This window comes from Podarcis gaigeae, assembly GCF_964106915.1.
Source record: "Podarcis gaigeae genome assembly, chromosome: 2".
NCBI classification, from domain to species: domain Eukaryota; kingdom Metazoa; phylum Chordata; class Lepidosauria; order Squamata; family Lacertidae; genus Podarcis; species Podarcis gaigeae.
The window spans coordinates 57754844-57775928 of record NC_139679.1 but is presented as its reverse complement, the minus strand read 5'-3'; the positions used below and the strand labels follow the sequence as shown (position 1 = coordinate 57775928).

The window sequence follows — 21085 nt, the reverse complement described above, 5'->3', positions numbered from 1 at the left end:
CCCGCGTACCTTAACAACATAAGAAGCCATAAACAATAAATAAAACATTAAAAAACCCCACAACCTAACTAAACAATTTCCTCAACAATCACAAGATCTAAAATAAAGATGCAAAAAAACCCAACAGCAACAACCTCACCCACCCCCATGTGATTGAGCTCATGAAGCAGGTAGTGTAAACTGAATGGCAAAAATAGCGCAAATCTGCACTTTTTCTAGACCGCAGCCACGGTACTATAAACTGAATGGCAAAAGTATACACCCAAAGTTTCATTGAAGAAGATAGCATTTACTAATGCTGGTATTTTCAAAAAGAAGGAATGTCTCCATTCAGATAGACTCATGTTACAGCTACGTCATGACTGTGCTGGTGGTAAAAATAACTATTCCGCCCTTCCGTTGTATTGGAAGATGCAAACGTATGTTCATGGTGGTGAAGCATCTGGAGCAGACTGGCTGAACCTCTGGGCCTCGAATCCTTACAACTATTCCTCTCATTCTTCTTCCACACAATTACCACTGTATGGGGGGGCGGGGACAACAGGCTCACACTTGTCCTCACTGTCATGTCTCCTGCTAGCCAGAGACCCTGCTTTTCAGTCATTGTAGGAGAAGAAGGACAGAAGCTGGCTGTAAGTTAGCAGAATCCCCAGGTGATTTTAAACTTTGTGCAATCTATGTTCTAAATTGCATGGGGAACCTACAACATCACATGAGAAGAGGGTGGGTGAATCAGGTGGATGTGCACAGCACTGCAGGTATCTCACGTTCAACATGGGCACCACAGTACAAAATTTAAAGAACAACAAGCATGACCAAACCCAGGTGGTAGACGCACTTTGGGCTTCAACAGCAGTGTTCCCTGCTTTATGGCAATCACTTCGGAGGAGTTGGACTGAATTTTGTGATACAGGTAGGAGAAGCAGCGGTGGAGCAAGCCGATCGGGCGCCTGGGGTGGTGCCCGGGGTTGGTGCCAGCCACCGTGGGGGCGGGGCAAACCGGGGCAGGACACTCCATGGGGCCTCTGAGGAGTCTGCCTGCCTCATCCCACTCAGCCGCCCTACAGCTGAGGGAGAGGCGATGGGCAGACCATTTGGGGCAGCGTGGAGCCTGCAGGTGCCCAAGCCACTGCGTCACTCCCAGGAGAGATGCGTGGCTCAGGTGCGCTGCAGGCTCCGTGGTGAGTGCCGCCCAGCTTTTTGTCACTCCCCTCAGTGGTGACACCCGGGTCTGCCCGCCCCCACCACACACCCCTTCTCCGCCCCTGGTAGGAAGAAGGATCTGCCTTTTCAAAGGAAAAAAAATTAAAGGTTTCATAGAGTGCCTCAAGGCCCTTGGAGTACCTGAAGCACCTTTCTGGATTGCAACATTTTTCTTTACGAAATACTCTCTCACCAACAGCCCTGTGGAAACAAGACAAAGAAAACTAGCAATGCAATGGACAATATTGTATTTATTGCACAAAGTTCCCCTAAAATTGGGAATGGTTATTATAATACAAGTGCACATCTTGGGAAATATATATATACAAAAACACAAAAGATAACAAGTATGTACATTTTGCCCAGCATATTACACATACCACCATCTACATAATTTAGAGGAGACCGAAAACAAAAAACAAACAAACCCTCTTGAAACATCTAACTTAACTAACGGGTTTTAAAAGGCGAGATTTAAAATCCGGCTTTGGATTTTCCCGCTTTTCTTGGCAGCCTTGCATTTGCAGGCTGCGGTAGAAAGACATTTGCTAGTATGTATGTGTAATACACTTAAAATTTATTCTCAGCCTTAAAATTAAGACATATTAATGGACATTGGGAATATTGCAAAAATCAAAGAGATTAGTTTTGCATATACATTGTTCTGAAAAGCATGATACATTAAGAGGTCAACACTACAGTGCTGTTATAGTTCCCTTTTTTTAAAAAAAAAAACAAAAATCCAAACAAACAGGTGTATGTAGTACCTTGATTCTGCATGTACCATAAACAATTATCAGTCACAGGAAAGCATGCCATCATGCTACAATGTCTTTTGCACAGTAACCATTCCAGAAATATCATTCAGACAAGCATAAAAAAAATTATTCTTGCATCTCAAATGAACCCAATGCTGGGGAGAGATGGGTAGCGTTTGGTTATCAAATGCCTTTGAAGGCATGTGAGAGACTACATCTATGGCAACACTTATTACTGCTTGAATAGAAGATTTTATCAGGCCGCCTTACCGATCCTACATGCAACTGCACTTGCAAGTCGGTGTGTAGGATTGATACATTGGAACACCACACTTCAGAGTGTCAGCTCACCTAGGGAGCAACTTGAACGGCTGTTTCTGAAACAGCAAAACCCACCATCAAGTGATGTAGCCTAGCAGCTGCGCACACTGTTGTAAAACAACGCAGAAATGGATGGAAAGGAAGTGTAGGATGAAGGACAGGAGACATCGTATGCCACCATTAAATCTAGGAACAGTGCAAATCTTGGGGTTCTGGGGTAAGCAATTTATTAGGGAGGAGGTATTGCTCAGCAGCAGGGCAAATGTTTTGAATGGAAAGTCCCCGATTCAATCCCTGCCATTTCTACTTAAGGATCTAGAGACAGGGCGCAGCAAGACCTCTCTCTGAGACCTTGGGAGAGTCAATTCCAATCGGAATATAGATTACTAAACTAAGTGGACCAAAAGTTTTGATTCGATATGGGCTAGCTCCTTCTGTCTGAAATCCCTAAGAAAGCATAGCAGGGCATTCTTGGTCCATTTGTACAGGATGCTTCTTCAGCTGCGTGACAACCCCTGCTCTATATGGTGCAGCTGTCAGATCAGGGCGCACAATTGTAATCTTCAACCTATGTACCCATGTCTAAACACTTCAGCCTGAAGAAGCAAAAGCACTTGTGCAAATGCAATAGTCTCAACCGAAGGTGGCGTGAGACTTAAATTACGAAACTATTTGCAGGATTTAAGTGGAACCAAAAATCAGACGGGCATGCAATTGTTTCCAGGACTGCAATTTTCACCTGCACAGAGAGCAAACAATTAAAAGGTCTGGCATGGCAGGTGTTATTTTAGTAAATGAGGAAATATATACTTTTAATTTTCCCTGTGGGGTGACATATGAAATTCAGAACACTAATAATTAAAATAATTAATGACGAACATATGGTTAGTGGTGCTAGATGCTAGGAAAAATGAGCCCGCATGTCCCAATATTCAAAGTGAGGTAGTAGAGCCTGCTCAGAATATTATCTATTCATCTACTTATATGCATGTCTTATAAATTATGGCTCCCTCATTAGAAATATTTGATGTTATTGCTTTAATCAAGGATAAAACTATGAGGGGGAAGGGACTGCATAGCTACTCTTTTTTATTTAAGTCAATTATTAACAAACATGGTGGCATCATCAGAGTAGCTTCTACTAAATGATGCTGATGCAACTGTTAAACTGTGGTGTAAAACAAAATCTGAGGCTTCAAAACAAAATTTGCTTAAGTAGTTAAGGGCAACATTTTTTCAGTACTCTTATTCTGTATCCAGTTTTGGCTCTTATGGTATACATTATCTCTCTTTCATACTGAAATCTGCAAATTTTAGGTTTTATGAAGTTAAGCACCTGAATCACCTAGATATTAAAGGACCTGGAGGGCAGGTAACTTTTATTTATTGTGCTTCAAACAGGACAAGATCAAAGTAAATAAAGTCTTCTGTGTGTTTGTGTTTTAAATCAACATTAACAAAATGTGGGAGACAAATTTCATTTAACATCTCCTAGGCCAAATGTTCTGTTTTCTGGGGTACTTAGATAACAACACAATATCAGAACAACATCAAAAGCATAATGTCAATTACACACCCAAATTATGGTAAAATGAGATGTGTTTCTTGGCTTGAACTCCCAGACATCATATCCACGGGGAAATGCCTGCAAATACATTTCTGAGGTGAGTGCTATTAGCAGGCTACGATCCAAGTCCATTACCTCCATGTAAATTGAATTTTTCCCTCAGTAAAAGAAAGAAAGAAATCTTCAGCAGCCTCAACTTTTAGCACGGAAATGGTTAAAACTGTTACAAATAGCTGTAGCTTTGTTGTTATTTGTTTTAAATGCTCTCCTAATTTGTACCAAGTAGCCAGTTGGTTCCATTCTCTTGTATAAACAGTAACAGCACTGCATATGGTTATGGAGCAGTTCTAACCTCCAGTAATCCTGTGATTTTAACAGTTTGCAGTTATATGCATTTCAGAAGTTATTGCCCAAGCCAGCCCTCCAAGTTCTAGTGTCTTCTCTAGTGATCTGAGTCTCTGGTCTTTTACTTATTTTTTTATGGATGGAAGGAAGGATGGATGGAAGGAAGGAAACAACTTCATTTGTTTGCACATTGTGTATTCAGTTGCAGAGGCACACAGTCAAGTCAGCAAGCTGTTCAGCCTATTTGCCTGAGGGCAAGAAAGAGCCCGGACAAGAACGGTTCATGTTTGCTTCCTTGTCTTCCACTTTATAAAAAAATTAAGTTATTGTATTTGCCCTTTGGTATTTTAGAGCAGAATCTGGGCAACGTAAGGAGAGTGGGTGCTTGCTACAGCTGCCAGTAAAGGGAGGTCACTGGATTCAATCCTGAAAGAAAGACAGATGGGCATTTTCAATCCAAGCTCGCAATCTCAATATTCCGCAGCTTATTAACATGGCGTAATATTTGTGTCATGTCAAGGTACCTGCACTTAGACTATTAAAACATCAGCAGTTGTATGTTTAAAAAGAAATAAAGCCTTTGAACTGTCAAGACACTCCAAATATATTGCAGTAGCCCATATGCATTTATATAATTAAAGAGCATGTTAATTTATATCATAAACACACATGACCAGGTTGTTTGTCACAAGCAGCATTCCCTCTGGCGACAGGTCTATATTACTAAAGATTTAATTGTTTCCAGCTGTCTTGGGACCCAAAGCTAACTGAAGCAAATGAAAAAATTCCAGCAGACCCAATGAATCTTAGATTAGACCCTTGGGTTGAAATTTAGATTGCATTCTTAAAACTAGGTGGGAATTAACACCTCTAGAACTTTCCCCTCTAATTTCTCAACAGGCCATCTGTTACAGACCCTCCTTGTCTAAAGTCTATAAAAAGACTTGCTTCTTCTGTAAAGAGGTGGTGTGCACTTTTCACTAGGCAAACAGCTGCTAATCTTCAAGCACCACCTCTCATTGCTCTTGGAGGACAGCAGTAGGCTAGGTTTTGATGGGTTTGAGGTTTACAGCACAATCCTATGCATGCTTTCTTCAAAGAGCAAGGAAATGAGAATGGAATTGTTACCCTAGTTCAGGCATAGGCAAACTCGGCCCTCCAGATGTTTTGGGACTACAACTCCCATCATCCCCAGCTAACAGGACCAGTGGTCAGGGATAATGGGAGTTGTAGTCCCAAAACATCTGGAGGGCCAAGTTTGCCTATGCCTGCCCTAGTTGCTGATTCCAAGCACAGCTGGAAAACTAACTTATTTCCTAAGCAGGATGTGCATTAAAAACCTTTCAAGTTCTGAAGAATTCTGAAGCTGGGTAGAGTATGCTTAAAATGAGAAGATTGCTGCTTATAGTACAGCCTTATCAATGGCATTGCTATTTAACAATGAGCAAAATCTTGACACAAATAGCCCTACAGCTTCGTCTACTAGTATAGGCTGTCTGTTCAGGATAAGGTTACATAAGAGCTGAGGACAAGGAAGCTATATGGACCATACCCCAGTACCACTCCCAGCTCCTTCACATGCACTCGCATCTGGCCTTTGAGATATTCAGACAACATTTTGCTCTTGAAGTACAGCTCCTGCAATCGATCTTCAAGGTGCATGACACACTGGAGGCAAAAGAAAAGAGAAACAATGTCACAAACCAGTCCCTAATCTCAGTCAAAATGACAGTCCATCCAACCATGCTACCTTCAAGGTACATCAACGTAAACACATTTTGAGTTTATTTCATGAAAACAAACTAGTACAGGTCTATGCCCGTTGAGGAGTTAGATCAAAATACATCTTTCTTTCCTTCTTCCAGAAGTGACTGATTAGATGTTAACAGGTTATGTTCTCTTTGGGCCTTTATTATCTACTGTAACCGGATGGCTATGTTGTTGAATATAACCATGGATGAGCTGAAAGAGGGAAATGTACGTGTTGTGGAAAAATTTGCCTATGTGAAATTTATACACACTATTTCAGCAACTGTTTGTGGAAGCTTGTGAAATGAGGCAATATGTTTATTTTATTTTAAAAATACATAATTGTACAGTTGTACCTCGGGTTACATACACTTCAGGTTACAGACGCTTCAGGTTACAGACTCCGCTAACCCAGAAATAGTATCTCGGGTTAAGAACTTTGCTTCAGGATGAGAACAGAAATTGTGCTCCGGCGGCCCGGCGGCAGCAGGAGTCCCCATTAGCTAAAGTGGTGCTTCAGGTTAAGAACAGTTTCAGGTTAAGAACGGACTTCCGGAATGAATTAAGTACTTAACCTGAAGTACCGCTGTGTATTACTTGTAAGCCCTCTTAGTAGAATTTGTATCCTGAATGGCAGGATCTATCTGTCTGTCTGTCTGTCTATCTTCAATAGGAGTAGGGCCAGGAAAAAATACCCTCATTCTGATTAGGCTTTGTGATTTCATCTTGCCTCACAGGTTGGGTACTTACAAAATTTGGAGATAAATTATGCTTGTAAAGCTGAAGAGTGGAATGAAGCAGGTTGGAGACAAGGTTAGAAACTAGCACATCCTTCCCGAGTTTATTATCGGTGATTCGCCTCTGACTACTGGCCACTTGTACTGTCCATTTGTCCGTGTCTGCGATAATGCAGACAGCTTCTGCAATTGGTTCATCCAGAACAGGGTGCTAGAAGGCAAAGAGAAATACGAGGTGTAAGCCACAATAAACATTGTGAACAAATAAATACATTTTTTCTGAGCATCAGTGGAATTTGCGAACACTCCTTGAAAAAAAAAAGTAACCTTAGCATGAACACTTGGAAGAATTTAGTAGTTGTGCACGCACTTTGCCACCTGTGCTTTGGGCTAAATCCTAGCACTATAAAATATAGCGATTAAACTTTCACTGCATTCAGTGCAGCCAAGAACCAGGATCCTAAGAACTGTGAAACTAGCCAGCATGCCCACGGGAGCTTATGGTTCTAGAACAGCAGTCCCAGATGCCACATGGCAAGCCATTTCTGCAACTTCTAAGGCAGTTTGTGATATGGCATGGAACCATGGAGAAAAGCAAACCTTTAGACGTGCCTAAAATATTGTTTGAATTTCTGTGTGTGTGTGCGCACGTGCCCTCTTCTGATGTATAAGGAAACTTCCAAGTCTCACAGGTTATTGAAAAGATATATAATTTAAAATACTGTAACTTTGCCTACGAGGCAAACTAGTTAAAAGCTCAAAACATCTTAAAACTGTTTTGCCCTTTTCTCTTTGCAAAATTACCCCCTGCTAATTCTGCATTTCTCTCTGGTCTGAGCAAGTAGGATCAGTTTAGATATGGCTCAGTTAGCTTCTACTTGATACTGCAAGAAGACCAGCAGAGGGGGCAAGGAAACACTTACGTAATAATGGCTTTGAAGTGTTTTTCATTTGTATTCTTTTTAAAAACACACGCACAAACACAGATTAAGCATGTCTGCATTATTCAGATTTGGGGTCCTCAACTGATTTAATTTCCAATATTAGAAAAACAATGTGAGCAAACAAGGATACTTTTAATTTTCACAGCTAAGGTACAATATTCTCTATGTATATTCCCTATGACTATTACTGATGTTTGAAGTTAAATTATAGTCTAGGGGGAAAACAGTTTTCTCTCTTTTTTGGTATAAAAAGGGGGTGGGAAGCATTCATTTCAAGTAAAATGACACAGTACTTCTAGAAACAAAATGTTAGTTTCTACATCCAGTGTACTTTTGATCTAAAGGCTACTGTAACACCAAAAATGGTTGAAGGATGAGTTTAAGCCAACTGTTTTTCTTAAAAAGCCATTTAAAATAGATATTTCTATTGAAAATATATTGTAATGTTCAATATATATTGCCTTCTTAATAGTCCATTATTAATTTTATATGTTGGTAATGACATTTTTTAAAACCATTTTTTAACTATTTATCATTCCCCTCCCCCAGTGATTTGATAAGAACATTTTAAAAATCCCTTTGTGGATAAGATCAAGTAGGGAAACAGATTGCTTGGAGGTCTTAGGAGCCAGAAAGTGATGGCAGTAGCCATCCTTTTGCTTGCCTCCAGTCGCTCACAGTATTGGTGAACCTATGGTCCTCCAGGTATTGTTGGACTGTAACTTCCAGTTAGCATAGTCATTGGAAGGTCATGATGGGAACTGTAGTCCGGCAATATCTAGAGGGGACAGAGGTTCCCCACCCTTGTGCCTTCCAGACTTTTACATGGACACTGCATTCAGCTCATGGCTAAATCAGCTGACAAGATGGCTTACAAGGCAAGGCGATTTTGATTCTAAAGGATCTTCACCATCCTAGAACTTAGAGGCTCAGAAATTTGACTGCCGACGGGAAAAAAGGCATCCCCAATGGATTTGTGCCAATTTCTAAGAACATTATATCCAAAAGACTTAAGGACAACAAGCTTTTTCTAGTTTTGTACCATTTACTTTTTAAAGTCCTTTTATTGGGGCCTTATCGTAATCTGAGATTGAATGGTTTTGTTTAACCCAACTGGCTGCAAAATTAGCAAGCAGTCTGTCAATATTTTATTGTTTGTTTATGTATAATTTAAGAGGCTTCCCAAAATGTTAATCATGGTACTTCCATAACAGACTCCAAACTACAAAGGATATTGGCAGCAACCCTCCAACTCATAAGTCTCAAAAATTGTCGTTCTATACTGCATAAAAGTTTCTCATCTCTGTGACCGTTATGAATCTTTGTTAAATGAGATTGTGGAAATCAGAAAAGCTTAACAGAATTACAACTTCATTCCTATTCCAGCAGGCTCCAGAAATATTTCCTTTTGTTGACTGTCAAATATAAATTCATCTGTTGGATATAGTTTAAATTACCTGTACCGCATGCGACAAATCTGACATCAAACAGTGTCTCAGTTTCTCATCATTTCCTACTCCTTGCAAAACAAAGTCAGGTACGTAAGATGAACAGTAGCCACCTAGCAAGGACCTTCCAAAATTGGCAATACTGGGCTGGACAGAGTTCACTTCAATTAATTTTGACCTGAAAGAAAGGTATAACATGGGCATGTATACTACAACTAGCACTGTTTTCTCTCTATTTCAGTGTGCAATCTAGTGCACAGTTTATGTACACTTAAGACCCTCTGCTTCAGTGGGATAGGAATCACGTAAACCACAAGGCTGGATGGCAGTCTTTGGGGGGAATCGTTTTGTCTTCATTGTTGACCCAAGGGTAGAAGATGTTAGAAAACGGGTTGAAAGAAAGTTTCAGTTTGAGGACAGGATAAAGTACAAACACCTATGCTATATGAACCAGCGCTGAAAGTAATAATTGTAACAGTTTTTGTTCCCTTAGTCAAGTGCTGTTCTTTTAATAGACTTTCCTAAATTAGCAGTATACTCCACAAAGTGTGAAAGGTAATTAGAGCCTCTTTTAAGTTGCAGCCTCAGTGAAATAAGCAACTCTTACATTGCTGCATTGCTTAAATTAATGCCCGGCTGGGGGAGAGTCCAGCTGAAATATTCAATGCTGTATCACTTGCATGATGAAAGCATAGGGCTGGATCCAGACTAAGTTATGCTTTACTCCTACTGAAATGCATAGGTAACTTAATTCCCATTGACTTCAATAGGGCTAAAGCAAGACCAAAGTAGACTGGATCCATCCAATCTATTTCTATAATATATACACAGTATTTTCTGTCTCTAAGATGCCCTGTTTGCCTTTTTACTCTAATGCCATTGTTTCGTAGGAATGTAATACATTTGGCCTAATCTCAGTAAGAAATACTTACCCAGGAAAAGGTATGTCCTCTTCTTCTGCCCACTCTTCTTGCTCTGCTCCGTAATAGTTACTGTTTATTCTGGCCACATCATGCGCAGCATCTTCACTTTCACTGTCGCCAAGGGCACTGTCTGAGCTCTCATTTCTTGGAATGTCCCAATCCACACCTGGGTCAGCCTTTTTCTCAAAATTCTCTCTGTCCCCATGGGGGACGCACATAGAGATTTTGTCTCTTTGGTCCTGCTCTGCAAAGCAGTTTTTGCAAGTCTCTTGTCGAACAGATTCCATAAACTTACAAAATTCGCTGGGGGGCTTTTTGTTCTTTGAACACACTTTGGGGGGAAACTCTAAGCTACTGCTAGGATCTAGAATGTCTGTTGTTCCTTTTACTGGAATATCATCAATAGTCCTGCTTTCTACTGAACTCTCCTCATATTCATCAAGCAAGCTTGCACTTTCTGCACCATAAGGGGTCCAATTCTGGATCTCTCTGGCAACCTCAGGAAACGCTTCAGGCGTATTCTGATCTCTTTTTTGGTCCTCAAGGGTTTGTGTTGCTTCACAGTTCTGATCAGCAGGTACTCTTTCTTCAGCATCCAACTGGTTGCTGTGCCTGGCCATCTGCTCCACTGCTGCTTGACTTCGGAGCTCGATATCCGAATCAGGTGACATGGAATCTCCAATGAGGAAGGTCACCTTTGTTTGAGCCTCAGCCGTGCTGCAAGGAATTGCATCCGACGAAATTTTGTCAGGAGGCTTCTTCTCTACCATTGCACTTGTAGATCTCATTACTTCAACAGCCTGATTAGCAGAATCTAATGATTCCTCACTCCTCCATGATCCACCTGTTGGTTCCAGTCTGGATTCTGCCAACACGCAGGTTTCTACTGAGGCTGATCCTAAGAAGACCTCTTTCTCTAACTTTATATCCAGGCAAGAGGTCATTGTTTCTTTGCATTGCTTGACATCAGCAGGTCTTTCTTGGCAGTCAGCAGGTGCAGCCCTGCATTCATCTGAAAGAGCCTCAGCCTCCACTTTTGAGATATTCTGGGTATCTTCTCTTTCCTGTCCTGAAACAGCCTCTGTATTTTGGGTAGGGTTAAGAGGGCCTTTGCAATATTTACAGCTGCAGTTAGAACTCCTCATTTCTTCAGACTCTTGAAAGGCTAAATTGCTTCTGTTCTTGTGCATTGTGACCAGCACGTACTCCGTTTCCTCTACTTCCCCTTTCTCTAGTGTGGTGGTGATAACGGTGCCAGGCATCACTATGGCTTCATCCTCTCCATTTTCCAGAAGATGAGTCTCTTGCAGTTCAGAGCATCGGATGAAGTAAGTGAGGAAGTACAGCAAACGTTGCACAAGGTCTTGTCGTTTGCCAACCACAACTGTTTTTGATAGTCTGACAGGTGACCCAATAGCTCCATACAAGTCTCCTACAGGACGGAATATAAAAGTAGTATGATAATTACACAACACATGAAAAAATACAGTGTCATCGCTAAAAACTAGATCCTTGAAAATTTCCAAAAATGGACAATAGGCTTATGCAGATTTATAAGATTTGTAAATTATTTGGTTGGAATGGCTATGCAAACTTTATCGGCAAAAATATTCTACAGCCCTGCCCTATTTAAAAATAACACCAAATCAGAGCCAACTCCAAGAGTGGGATGTAAAACCATTCAATTGAAATAAACGTCAGCCCGGTTCATATGAGTCTTTGCTAAGCTGGTATGTAACAAAGGCTACAATTCTAAACAAAATTCCCTAGAAGTAAGCTAGCTTGAAGATAATACACCTTTCTTCTGAGTAAGCACTCATAGGATAATACTGAAAAGGCCTTAAGGAATGTCTTTCAGAAAGTAACTTTTATGAGGAAAAGAAAACGCTTCATCCCAAAGTATGAATAAGGGGTACATGGAAGAAACAGGAAGAAGGCACAAGTGGAGCCACTGAGGAGGGAAGGGGGAATATAATTACTTAAAAGGCAGGTTTATTTCTTATTTATTTTATTTTATTCAGTAGAAAACTGTTGACACAGTGATTTGTTACATTGTTTTCCTTTAACTACACTTCTACTCCACTGGTTTTCTATTACAGTATAGTCAACCATGTAAAATTTTTGTCCTTAGAATAAATATCCAAGTGTGATTTCAGACATACCCAACTGTGCCCACAATGGATTGTATGGATGAGATTTCGCCAACATGTCCACACTTTGTGAGGAATGCTTTTCTAGAAAGATTCTGATGGGCGGCTGGCCATTTGGCATGACGGTTGGGACCCAGGCTAGATGGTTTGTCAAAATTGCAGTTAGAAGAGCTGGTAAAAATCTGTAAGGGGGAAAAAAAAAGACCATTCACAATCCAAAATCCCAACTGACATCTTTTCCATCCACTTTTGTAAAGGGAATCCCATTATGCACTAAGCACGCCTCTTGTTGTGGTAAAGTTTGAATCAGGGGTGCTGGGTCAGAGGGTGGGGAGTCTCATGCACACCCACAACTCCCATGCATAACAACACTGGCTTCCCAATTGGGAAGGAGCGACATATTTCCAGTGGATATATGCAGACATAAACTGAAGAGTGAAGTTGCATCTTGTACTAGAGTATTATAGGCTCCCTAGAGTGCTTAAACTGGGGCTCTTGAATAAAACTGCTACGCAGTCTGAAACTTACTTTTGCTTTGCCGTGTTGCCTTTTTAAAAAGCTTCCAGTATTACTATCTTTTAAATGTCCTGCATGCAACCCAGAATGTTAAACCTGACAAGTGTTTTTGGATCTGCAAGGCGGAAGCTAGATCACAGCTTGCACGGTGCCTTGGGAAGAAAACCTTATTATGCCAAACCCTGGATTAGCCCCCTGAAGTAGTTCTTTTGAAATATGGCCATAGTATTGCACTGTGCTAATTTTATCATGCTTTAATTTTTGATAGTTTTGATAGTTTAGAACAGTGTTTTTCAACCTTTTTTGGGCAAAGGCACTCTTGTTTCATGAAAAAAATCATGAGGCACACCACCTATATTGACTATATATAAAGTAATTCTCTTGAATAGGAATCAAATACGTTGCGGACTGTTCTCTGCTCAACGGGGATCGATCCGCTGATCCCTGCTGAGCCGGCGGATGACAGCTCTGTCTCCGCACTGTGTGCAGAGAGGGAGATGTCAGAGCCCCGCTGCTCTCTATGGGGAATCGGATAAGAGCGGACCGCCTGTCCGCTCTCATCCGATCCCATCCGATCTGGTCCGCACGGAAAATAGGGTGGACACAGTCCGGCACCCGCCTAGTGGGTGAAAATTTGACATTATTTTTAAAAAAATGTTTCGAATTTTTCAATTTTCCCCACGGCACACCAGGCAACATCTCGCGGCACACTAGTGTGCCGCGGAACAGTGGTTGAAAAACACTGGTTTAGAAGGCAATTTCAACATCTGGCAGCCAGTGACTTCGTAGTATCTGGTTTCAGTGCTGTTTTGAAGTTATAAGGTTTGGCAGTTTGTCTCTAATTTTCTTTTCTGTTCAAGCACATCTTCATTCTGTCAGTCAGCCATCAGATCTCATTGGCTCAAAGTCTTAAAAGGAGGCCAAAGTTTCAGATTTCTGTTTTTGTTTTTGAATACCATAGCAACCAATTGTAGTTGCGAACACAGCATAATTTTTACTTAAAATTGTTAAAAGGTTTTAAGGAATAAAATATTTTTTCCTGAATAATATTTTTATAAGATGAGATGAAAGTAACTCTTCACTTAAAGCAGACTTTTACTCTACCAAGGATAGGGGCTCAGCATCAGACAATTGTTATTTCCCAATCATTAATGGCGCTATTAATATTGCCTATTAAACATTTTTTAAAATACTAAAAACTACACCTAAGTTAATTAACAAATATTTTAGATGCTAATTAATGAAGGACGCAATCTATACACATTTAGTTGGAGTAGGTGCCATTGAACTGAATGGAACTTACATATGACTGCACATGCATAGGATTCAAATGCCAATACATTAAAGCAGTCAAAGAAAATTAATTTTTGTGGATTTCTTATGTATTTTCACCAGATACTGTTACTGAAAATATGTCTCTGGATTTTGAGATTAGGCATCTTCTGTTTCCTTCATGAGGTTTGCAGCTTTTTATAATAACAAAACATTGTTACAGGTGGATCCTTTACTGAGATTTTGATTCAATTAGTAATAGTGTCTATTATCCCTTTGGTTGGAATGGTCTCCACATATTCCCACATGCCCTTTTCACCACCCACGTCCTCCCTTTTCATTATACATAATACTTTTTTATTCTTTACTTGGGACTACAAGGGAGCATGGGGAAGGAAATCACCTCTTGCCACTGTCTATTTTTTTTTTTTACTATTTTGCCTTTAGTGTTACAACAATAAAAAAACCAATAGGAGAAAGATGAGAAATGCTTTACTGGTTCTTGGAGGCTTGTTCCATTAAGAAAATAAATTCCTTCATAAAGCGATGGCAGAGCTGGTTCTTCTCAGGCATTCCTGACATCATGGTAAGCCAAACAGGTTCTGCAATCCGTGGCATGGTGTAGAGGTTACAAATTGTTGTTCTAAAGTAAAAAGAAGAGAACAATAGGTTACCAAAGTGACACATCTGTTATAATATATGGCTCCAAGAGCCATTTGTGCCAAGAAAATATGTTATTTGATTAGCAACTGAAAAGTATACAATGTCCCCCAAGCTTCCGGAACCACGTATAATTTAATGACATAGTGGTGTCCCTGCTCTGTCTCACTGTCACAAAACGTTCCCTTCTGTCCACTCCAATATCTCCAAGTGTTCTGCATGTATGCTTCATTGTCAGGTCAAGCCCAATGTGTCTAAGACTGGTCTTCTCTTCTTTCTTCCCAATCCCTTCTTTCCTTGTTAACGTCCTTATCCACTGGCAGCTATCCTTTTGATCAGGCACATACCCCTGTCTTTCTTTTTGACTTCTCTTTCTCCTTTGTTCCTCATATTCAGTCTCGCTTAATATTACACATTCCTATGCCTCTTCCTTTCTGTCCCCATGGCAAAAACCAGGTATAGGCAAACTCGGCCCCCCAGATCTTTTGGGACTACAAGTCCCATCATCCCTGACCACTGGTCCTTTTAGCTAGGGATCATGGGAGTTGTAGTCTCAAAACATCTGGAGAGCCGAGTTTGCCTATGCCTGGCAAAAACCCTTGCCTTGTGTCCTGGTCATTTCTTGCCTTGTCTACCACAATCTTTGCCTCTCTGGCCTTCCATTTGCTTATCCAGCATTCTGTTATCACAACTGTTCCCTCACTACAATCATGTGACACCCCCCTTTTAAATCCCTACGCTGCCTTCCTGTCTGATCCTAGATCCAGCACAAACTTCTCATTCTTACTTTAAAAACTCTCAAAGGCCCTGCTCCGCATATCTCTGCTCTTACCTCGACACACCCCTGACTGACCCTGTTCCTCATCCAGCTCCAATTCACTGCTAAAGACTCACCTTCTTCACAAAGCCTTCAGAACACCTGAGGTCCAAAATTCTACTTTAATGAAGCTGAACAACACTTCATTGAAATAACTGAATACAGTGGTACCTCGGGTTAAGTACTTAATTCGTTCCGGAGGTCCGTTCTTAATCTGAAACTGTTCTTAACCTGAAGCACCACTTTAGCTAATGGGGCCTCCTGCTGCTGCCGCACCGCTGGAGCATGATTTCTGTTCTCATCCTGAAGCAAAGTTCTTAACCTGAAGCACTATTTCTGGGTTAGCGGAGTCTGTAACCTGAAGCGTATGTAACCTGAAGCGTATGTAACCTGAAGCGTATGTAACCTGAGGTACCACTGTATCCTCCCCCTGTTTAGCTCAGTCTCCACGTCCCTTTCCTGCTGCTGTTCTCTCCCTTTGTGTCTATTTTTAGATAGAAATACCTTCGGTTTAGGGAACTCTCTGCCCATTCTTTGTAAAGTATATAAACAGAACTGCATAAACAATATTTTAGTTCAACAAATTCACCTGAAACGTATTTTAAAAACAAACCCCAAATTCATGGAAATTCCCAATTCTGTGGGAAAAATTAGAGCGTGGAAATTTCATGAGTATCCTTATTGCAGCTTTTATTTTATTTTTTAATAATTTTTATTAGGTTTCTGTTTAACAATAAAGAACACATAATAGCATAACATTTTCCAGTATCCACATTTCATACACTTCCTTGGACTTCCTCACACCTCTTGTTCCTGCTTTCTAAACTCAAAAATTTTAACAGCAAATTATTAACTTATTTTAATTTATATAATAAAGTTTTCCAGTATTAAGGTCTCAAATTTTAAAATTTAGCCACTCTCTTATTAGAGCTTAATTATAAAATATTGTTAATCCAAGATTTATCCTTTCTTTCAATTACATTCAAATTTATATTCCTTATTACTAATTTATTGGAGCCATGTTAATATAAATCTTACATCTTTCTTAACATTCATACAATTTGCAATGTTTTTGTAGATAATCCTTAAATTTCTTCCAGTTCTCCTCCACCAGTTCTTCTCCCAGGTCTCGGATTCTGCCACCTTATTGCAGCTTTTAAACTACAAAATGTCACCCTGTTTCTATGTCATTTATCCCTGCATCACTATAATGTGGTTTAGGTTTGGCAAGAGGGAATTGCCTAACATCCTATTCTTCTAATCATACTGCACGGGTCCCCTTATCTTCAGAAGTTAGTGAAGGGCATTTTCCTCTAAGCTCAGTGCTATCAGGATGGACATTCTTCAAACAGCAAGCCAAAGGCTGCTTACAGAGAAAGGAGTAAGGTAGTTGCCAGAAATGATGACTCAAGTCTCATTTTAGAAAAAGCACCACAAGTCTCATTACAACTGCAGAAGTCCTGGATACAAGTGCATTAGAGCTTAGAACAGTTTTTAAAGATCCTTACAACTGGGAAGGCATTTCCCTTAATCTATTACTAGCGAGGAAGGCCTGTGGCTCAGTAGAAGGGCATCTGCTTTGCAGACAGAAGGCCCTAGGTTCCATCACTGGCATCTTCAGGTGGAGATGGGGGATAACCTTGCCTGAAATGCTGGTGGGCCACTGCCAGCCCGTGTAGACAATACTCAGCTAAATAGGCCAAAGGTGTGGCTCAGAGTAAATCAGACATTCCTCAATGGAACTGCGTGGCAATAGAAGACAAAATCACCTCTTTAATACATATTAATTTACTGGATTTACTGCCACAAGTTATGGTTTGGGCACTGGCTTTGATGGCTTTAGAAAGAAGTTTGACAAATTCATAGGATAAGTCGACCGATGGCTATCAGGTGCAACAGCTAAATGGAGTCTCCATGTTCAGTGGTAGTATACCTGTAAATATGAAGTTCAAGTGAAGGGCACACAAGTGAGAAGAGCTACTGCCTTAATGCCCTTGCTTGTGAACCTTCTTGTGAGAGCATCCCTAGGTTGAGTACAGGCTTATTTCCACAGAGTACTAAATATTTCACAGACAGCTTCATATTGTAAGGGAAAAGGGATGTGCTAACTAAGAGCATATTTTAGGATAATGTTAAATGGGATTCAGCAGCGCAATTGCTGAGGGGCAAAAACCCCACTTTTTTTATCGAAAGTGTCATTAACGAGAGACTATATCAAAATGATTGAATAAGTAAGAGCAGTGCTGCAAGTGGCCTTCAGTGTCACAAAAAGCTTGCAGTTTCCTATTTGCTGGCATCTACACTTCAGACCCATTAAAATCAGAAGAAACCAAGCTTTCCGTAGGATTAACTTTCACCCCTTGTACTTCTGTGGTCAACCCACTGAACAGACAAAGGACAAATGAGATACCAGCTGAGAAAGTACCTTAGGAGAGCTTAAAATGTGGAACCCAACTTTTGCTTCACAAAGGTTCGGCCGACCTTAAAAGCCTGAGGTGAAATCTAAAGTTCAAACCAAAATGAGCCTTCTGGGTTCTTGTTTAGCAACATCAACCCCCACAGAAAGCTCTCTGGAAGCTGACTCAATTTGAACTGTGTGCATGTGTGTGTGAGGAAGGAAGCAGTTTCTGTTCCGATACCAAGATATTAAACTATTTGTTTTCGTTGAAGGGCTAGCTCGAGTCTTGTGACTCGTTATTTACTATTCTGGTAACCGTGGCTGCATCTGCAACTGATAGTGTTTCCTCAGAGAGAGATCAGATTCCGCTGGCTGCCTGCCAGCAGGCATGTGACTGCAGCAAAGGGAACCCTCAATGCCAGACATGTAAGTAATTGCACTGAACACGAGGGTGAGGATTAACTGCCTTTCAGCTCGGCAAATGGGAAAAGGCTTTTTCACTTCTCCCTGCAGTCTCCCGATATACAAACTGCACACATATATTTTTCACCCCTTTAAGGCACTGCTAATGCTTGTGGTCAACAAAGGAGGTTTAAAGACTCTCTCAAGGCAAATCTAAAAAAATGTAGTATAAACACCAACAACTGGGAAACACTGGCCTGTGAGTGCTCCAATTGGAGAACAGCCTTTACTAAAGGTGTAATGGGCTTTGAAGACGCTCAAACCCAGGGCGAAAGGGAGAAATGTGCTAAGAGGAAGACACGCTAGGCAAACCCTCACCATGATCAATCCTTGCCTGGAAACCTATGTCCCCACTGTGGAAGGACGTGAGGATCCAGAATTGGCCTCCACAGTCACATACAGACTCACTGTTAAGACCGTGTTCATGGAAGACAATCTTACTCGGCTACGAGTGAGAAGAAGAAGAAGAAGAAGAAGAAGAAGAAGAAGAAGAAGAAGAAGAAGAAGTTGTAGCCAGAAATTATTGAAGGTCTGAACCAAGTCCCATATACAAAATCCTTGTTCAGGATTTTCAACTTCCTTAATTCTGTATCTGCATCAGCATCTTAATGGGAGTCTAGGAAATCTCACTTAGGAAGCTCTTTATTCCAGTAAAGCGAAAACGGGCCTACACTTAGAAATCATTATGGGAGTCTGAACATTTGCTGAGGATTTGTAGCCAGCCCCATGGGCTTCCAGGGGTACAGAAAGAGAGTCTGTCCCTGACAAAGTGAGTACTAAAGAAAACACCACATGGCACTTTTCGCAGTTACAGAACTACATAGTGTGTTTTTTTGTTTTTTTAAGGGCTATTAACGTTTGAAGGCAGCGCCACATACCTTCCCCATCAATCCCTGTAGTGACATACTGCAGATTCAATTCACAATGCTGGAAAATCCTGTCGGATATTTTCATGGCACAGAGAAAAACTCTGGGTTCTTCGCACCCCTGGTTACCGCATTGGTCAAAATTATTATTTGGAGAATAGAGCTAAAAGTAGGTTTTCACATTCACAAAGCGGTTCCCTTGCAGCAAAATATAAATTCAGAATTTCCCACTTTGGGCACTGGTGTGGGGATGTGATGCTTTAACCTACTCCTCAAGTGCAAATTGGATTGAAGTCTCTCATTCATTTCCAAAAGAGTTGAAAGCAAATTAACCCATTCACTCTCTTTTGCAACGCTGATCACTGCACTGTTTTACTTGTTGCGGGTGAGAGGAAAAGGGCCCCTAATTAAGGTGAGTGGAGGGTTTGTGCAAGAATAAATGCTACCATGTATGCACCCTAGGAACTAGATATGGGTAACCACACCCTTTGTAGCATCCTTTGGTGCTTTCAGTGACTGAGATCCATAAGTGGAGCCTGTTTTTCCATTTGGGGGGGGGGGGGGAAGAGTGATAAACTCCAGATATTTGCTATAACTGTTCTGGGCCCAGAGTGTTTTGGCCCAAATCCTTCTTTGGGGGGGGGGACTTTTTAATGTTAATTTTAATCAAAAACAAGGGGTTCTATAGAGTGGCTGTCTTTCCTCTCATGGACTAGTTTCTTTCAACTGTGGCAACTGAGTACATGGATACGGGGGGGGGGGTGCTGGGTCACAAATGTAAATCACTCAGCTGCTTCTGTCGCTCACAGACTTCTGGACTATGGCCAGTGTATTTGTGGATGAGCAGGTTATGAAGACTCCTGCTCTGCCTACTGGGCCACAGTGCCAACATTTTAACACTGACTGACTTCTAAGCATTTTCTTTCTCACCGCTATTGTTCAATTGGGATCCCTGTTCCCTGGGCAGGCCCTCTTCTTTTAGCGGTTGCAGGAGAGCACTTAAGAGAGTTTTCATGGACTTCAGAGAACTTTACCAATGTCGGTAAAAAACTGTTTTGAAACTGGAGAATAAAAAGGGGTTTATCCATCCATTTGGTTAATGAACTAATTTGTTCTGCGCTCTTATCTCTTAAGGCTTCTCCCCCCCTTTAATAAATAGCTTATTTTGGAAGGGAGTTAAAGGCATTCAAGGGTCCAGGATATGCACAACAGATCTCCCCCCCCCCCCCTTGGCACTGCTGCTCTGAAAGAGTTGCTGGAAAATGCAGAGGTGCCTAGCTAAATCAGACAGTGAGTCACACTGCACAATGGATTTTTAATTTTTTTAAGTGAAACTCTCTCAGGGTGCATTGTCTTTTAAAGCTCTGTGGACAAGGAGTGTCAAGGCTCAGGAGGTGTTTGCTTTAGTCCCATTTGCAGAGTTTCCTCCTTTTTGTGCATATTTTTGTCTCCAAAATGAATGCCATGCGGATGTTATTCAGCAGCATAATCAACATTAATGCACTCAGTTGGCCCTCAGGGGCTTCAGAGAAACCAATCTCATGTGCAAGCAAAGTTGCTTGCTTTCCAGAGGAACTGCAACGTCAAAGAAGCCTGTGTAGCCTCTTGAGTACTAATAGTAGTTTTATAATGAATTTAAATGCTTTGTGCATTTATAATAACTAATAAATATGTAAGGTGTATCACAAGACTAGCAAGATATTTATTAATATCAACACTACCTAGCAGGAAATACCTTGAGACTGGAACTGTGGCTCAGAATACAGCCTACCTTTGTTTCTGAATTGGTGAGAAACAACAGCAGGGGAAGGTCTTAATTTTCAGGTGTAAGCAGAGAATTCAAGGGGGCAGATTCCCTTTACAGCAGCTCTGAAATACCTTCAGTAGTTGGCTCGTAGTAGTTTGTATCCCAGGGAGTGGTATTTTCTTTAGCTCTCTTCAGTATGTGA

General features: G+C 41.0%; 1 protein-coding gene across 7 annotated transcripts in view; it reads right to left on the bottom strand.

Moving 5' to 3' along the window:
- Positions 1-1436: 1436 nt before the first annotated feature.
- FNIP1 (folliculin interacting protein 1) overlaps positions 1437-21085 on the bottom strand; it is an 89859-nt gene continuing 70210 nt past the window's right edge. For 4 of the 7 annotated variants that reach the window (XM_083728371.1, XM_083728372.1, XM_083728373.1 and 1 more), the window contains 7 exons: positions 14430-14576; positions 12158-12327; positions 10005-11427; positions 9082-9250; positions 6694-6891; positions 5747-5862; positions 1437-4620 (listed from right to left, as the gene is read on the bottom strand). In XM_083728371.1, the coding sequence (XP_083584497.1) occupies positions 4542-4620; positions 5747-5862; positions 6694-6891; positions 9082-9250; positions 10005-11427; positions 12158-12327; positions 14430-14576 (2302 nt within the window). In that variant the 3' untranslated portion in view covers positions 1437-4541. The remainder of the gene's footprint in view (positions 4621-5746; positions 5863-6693; positions 6892-9081; positions 9251-10004; positions 11428-12157; positions 12328-14429; positions 14577-21085) is intronic. The other 3 variants (XR_014561589.1, XR_014561590.1, XR_014561591.1) reach the window with 1 other exon arrangement.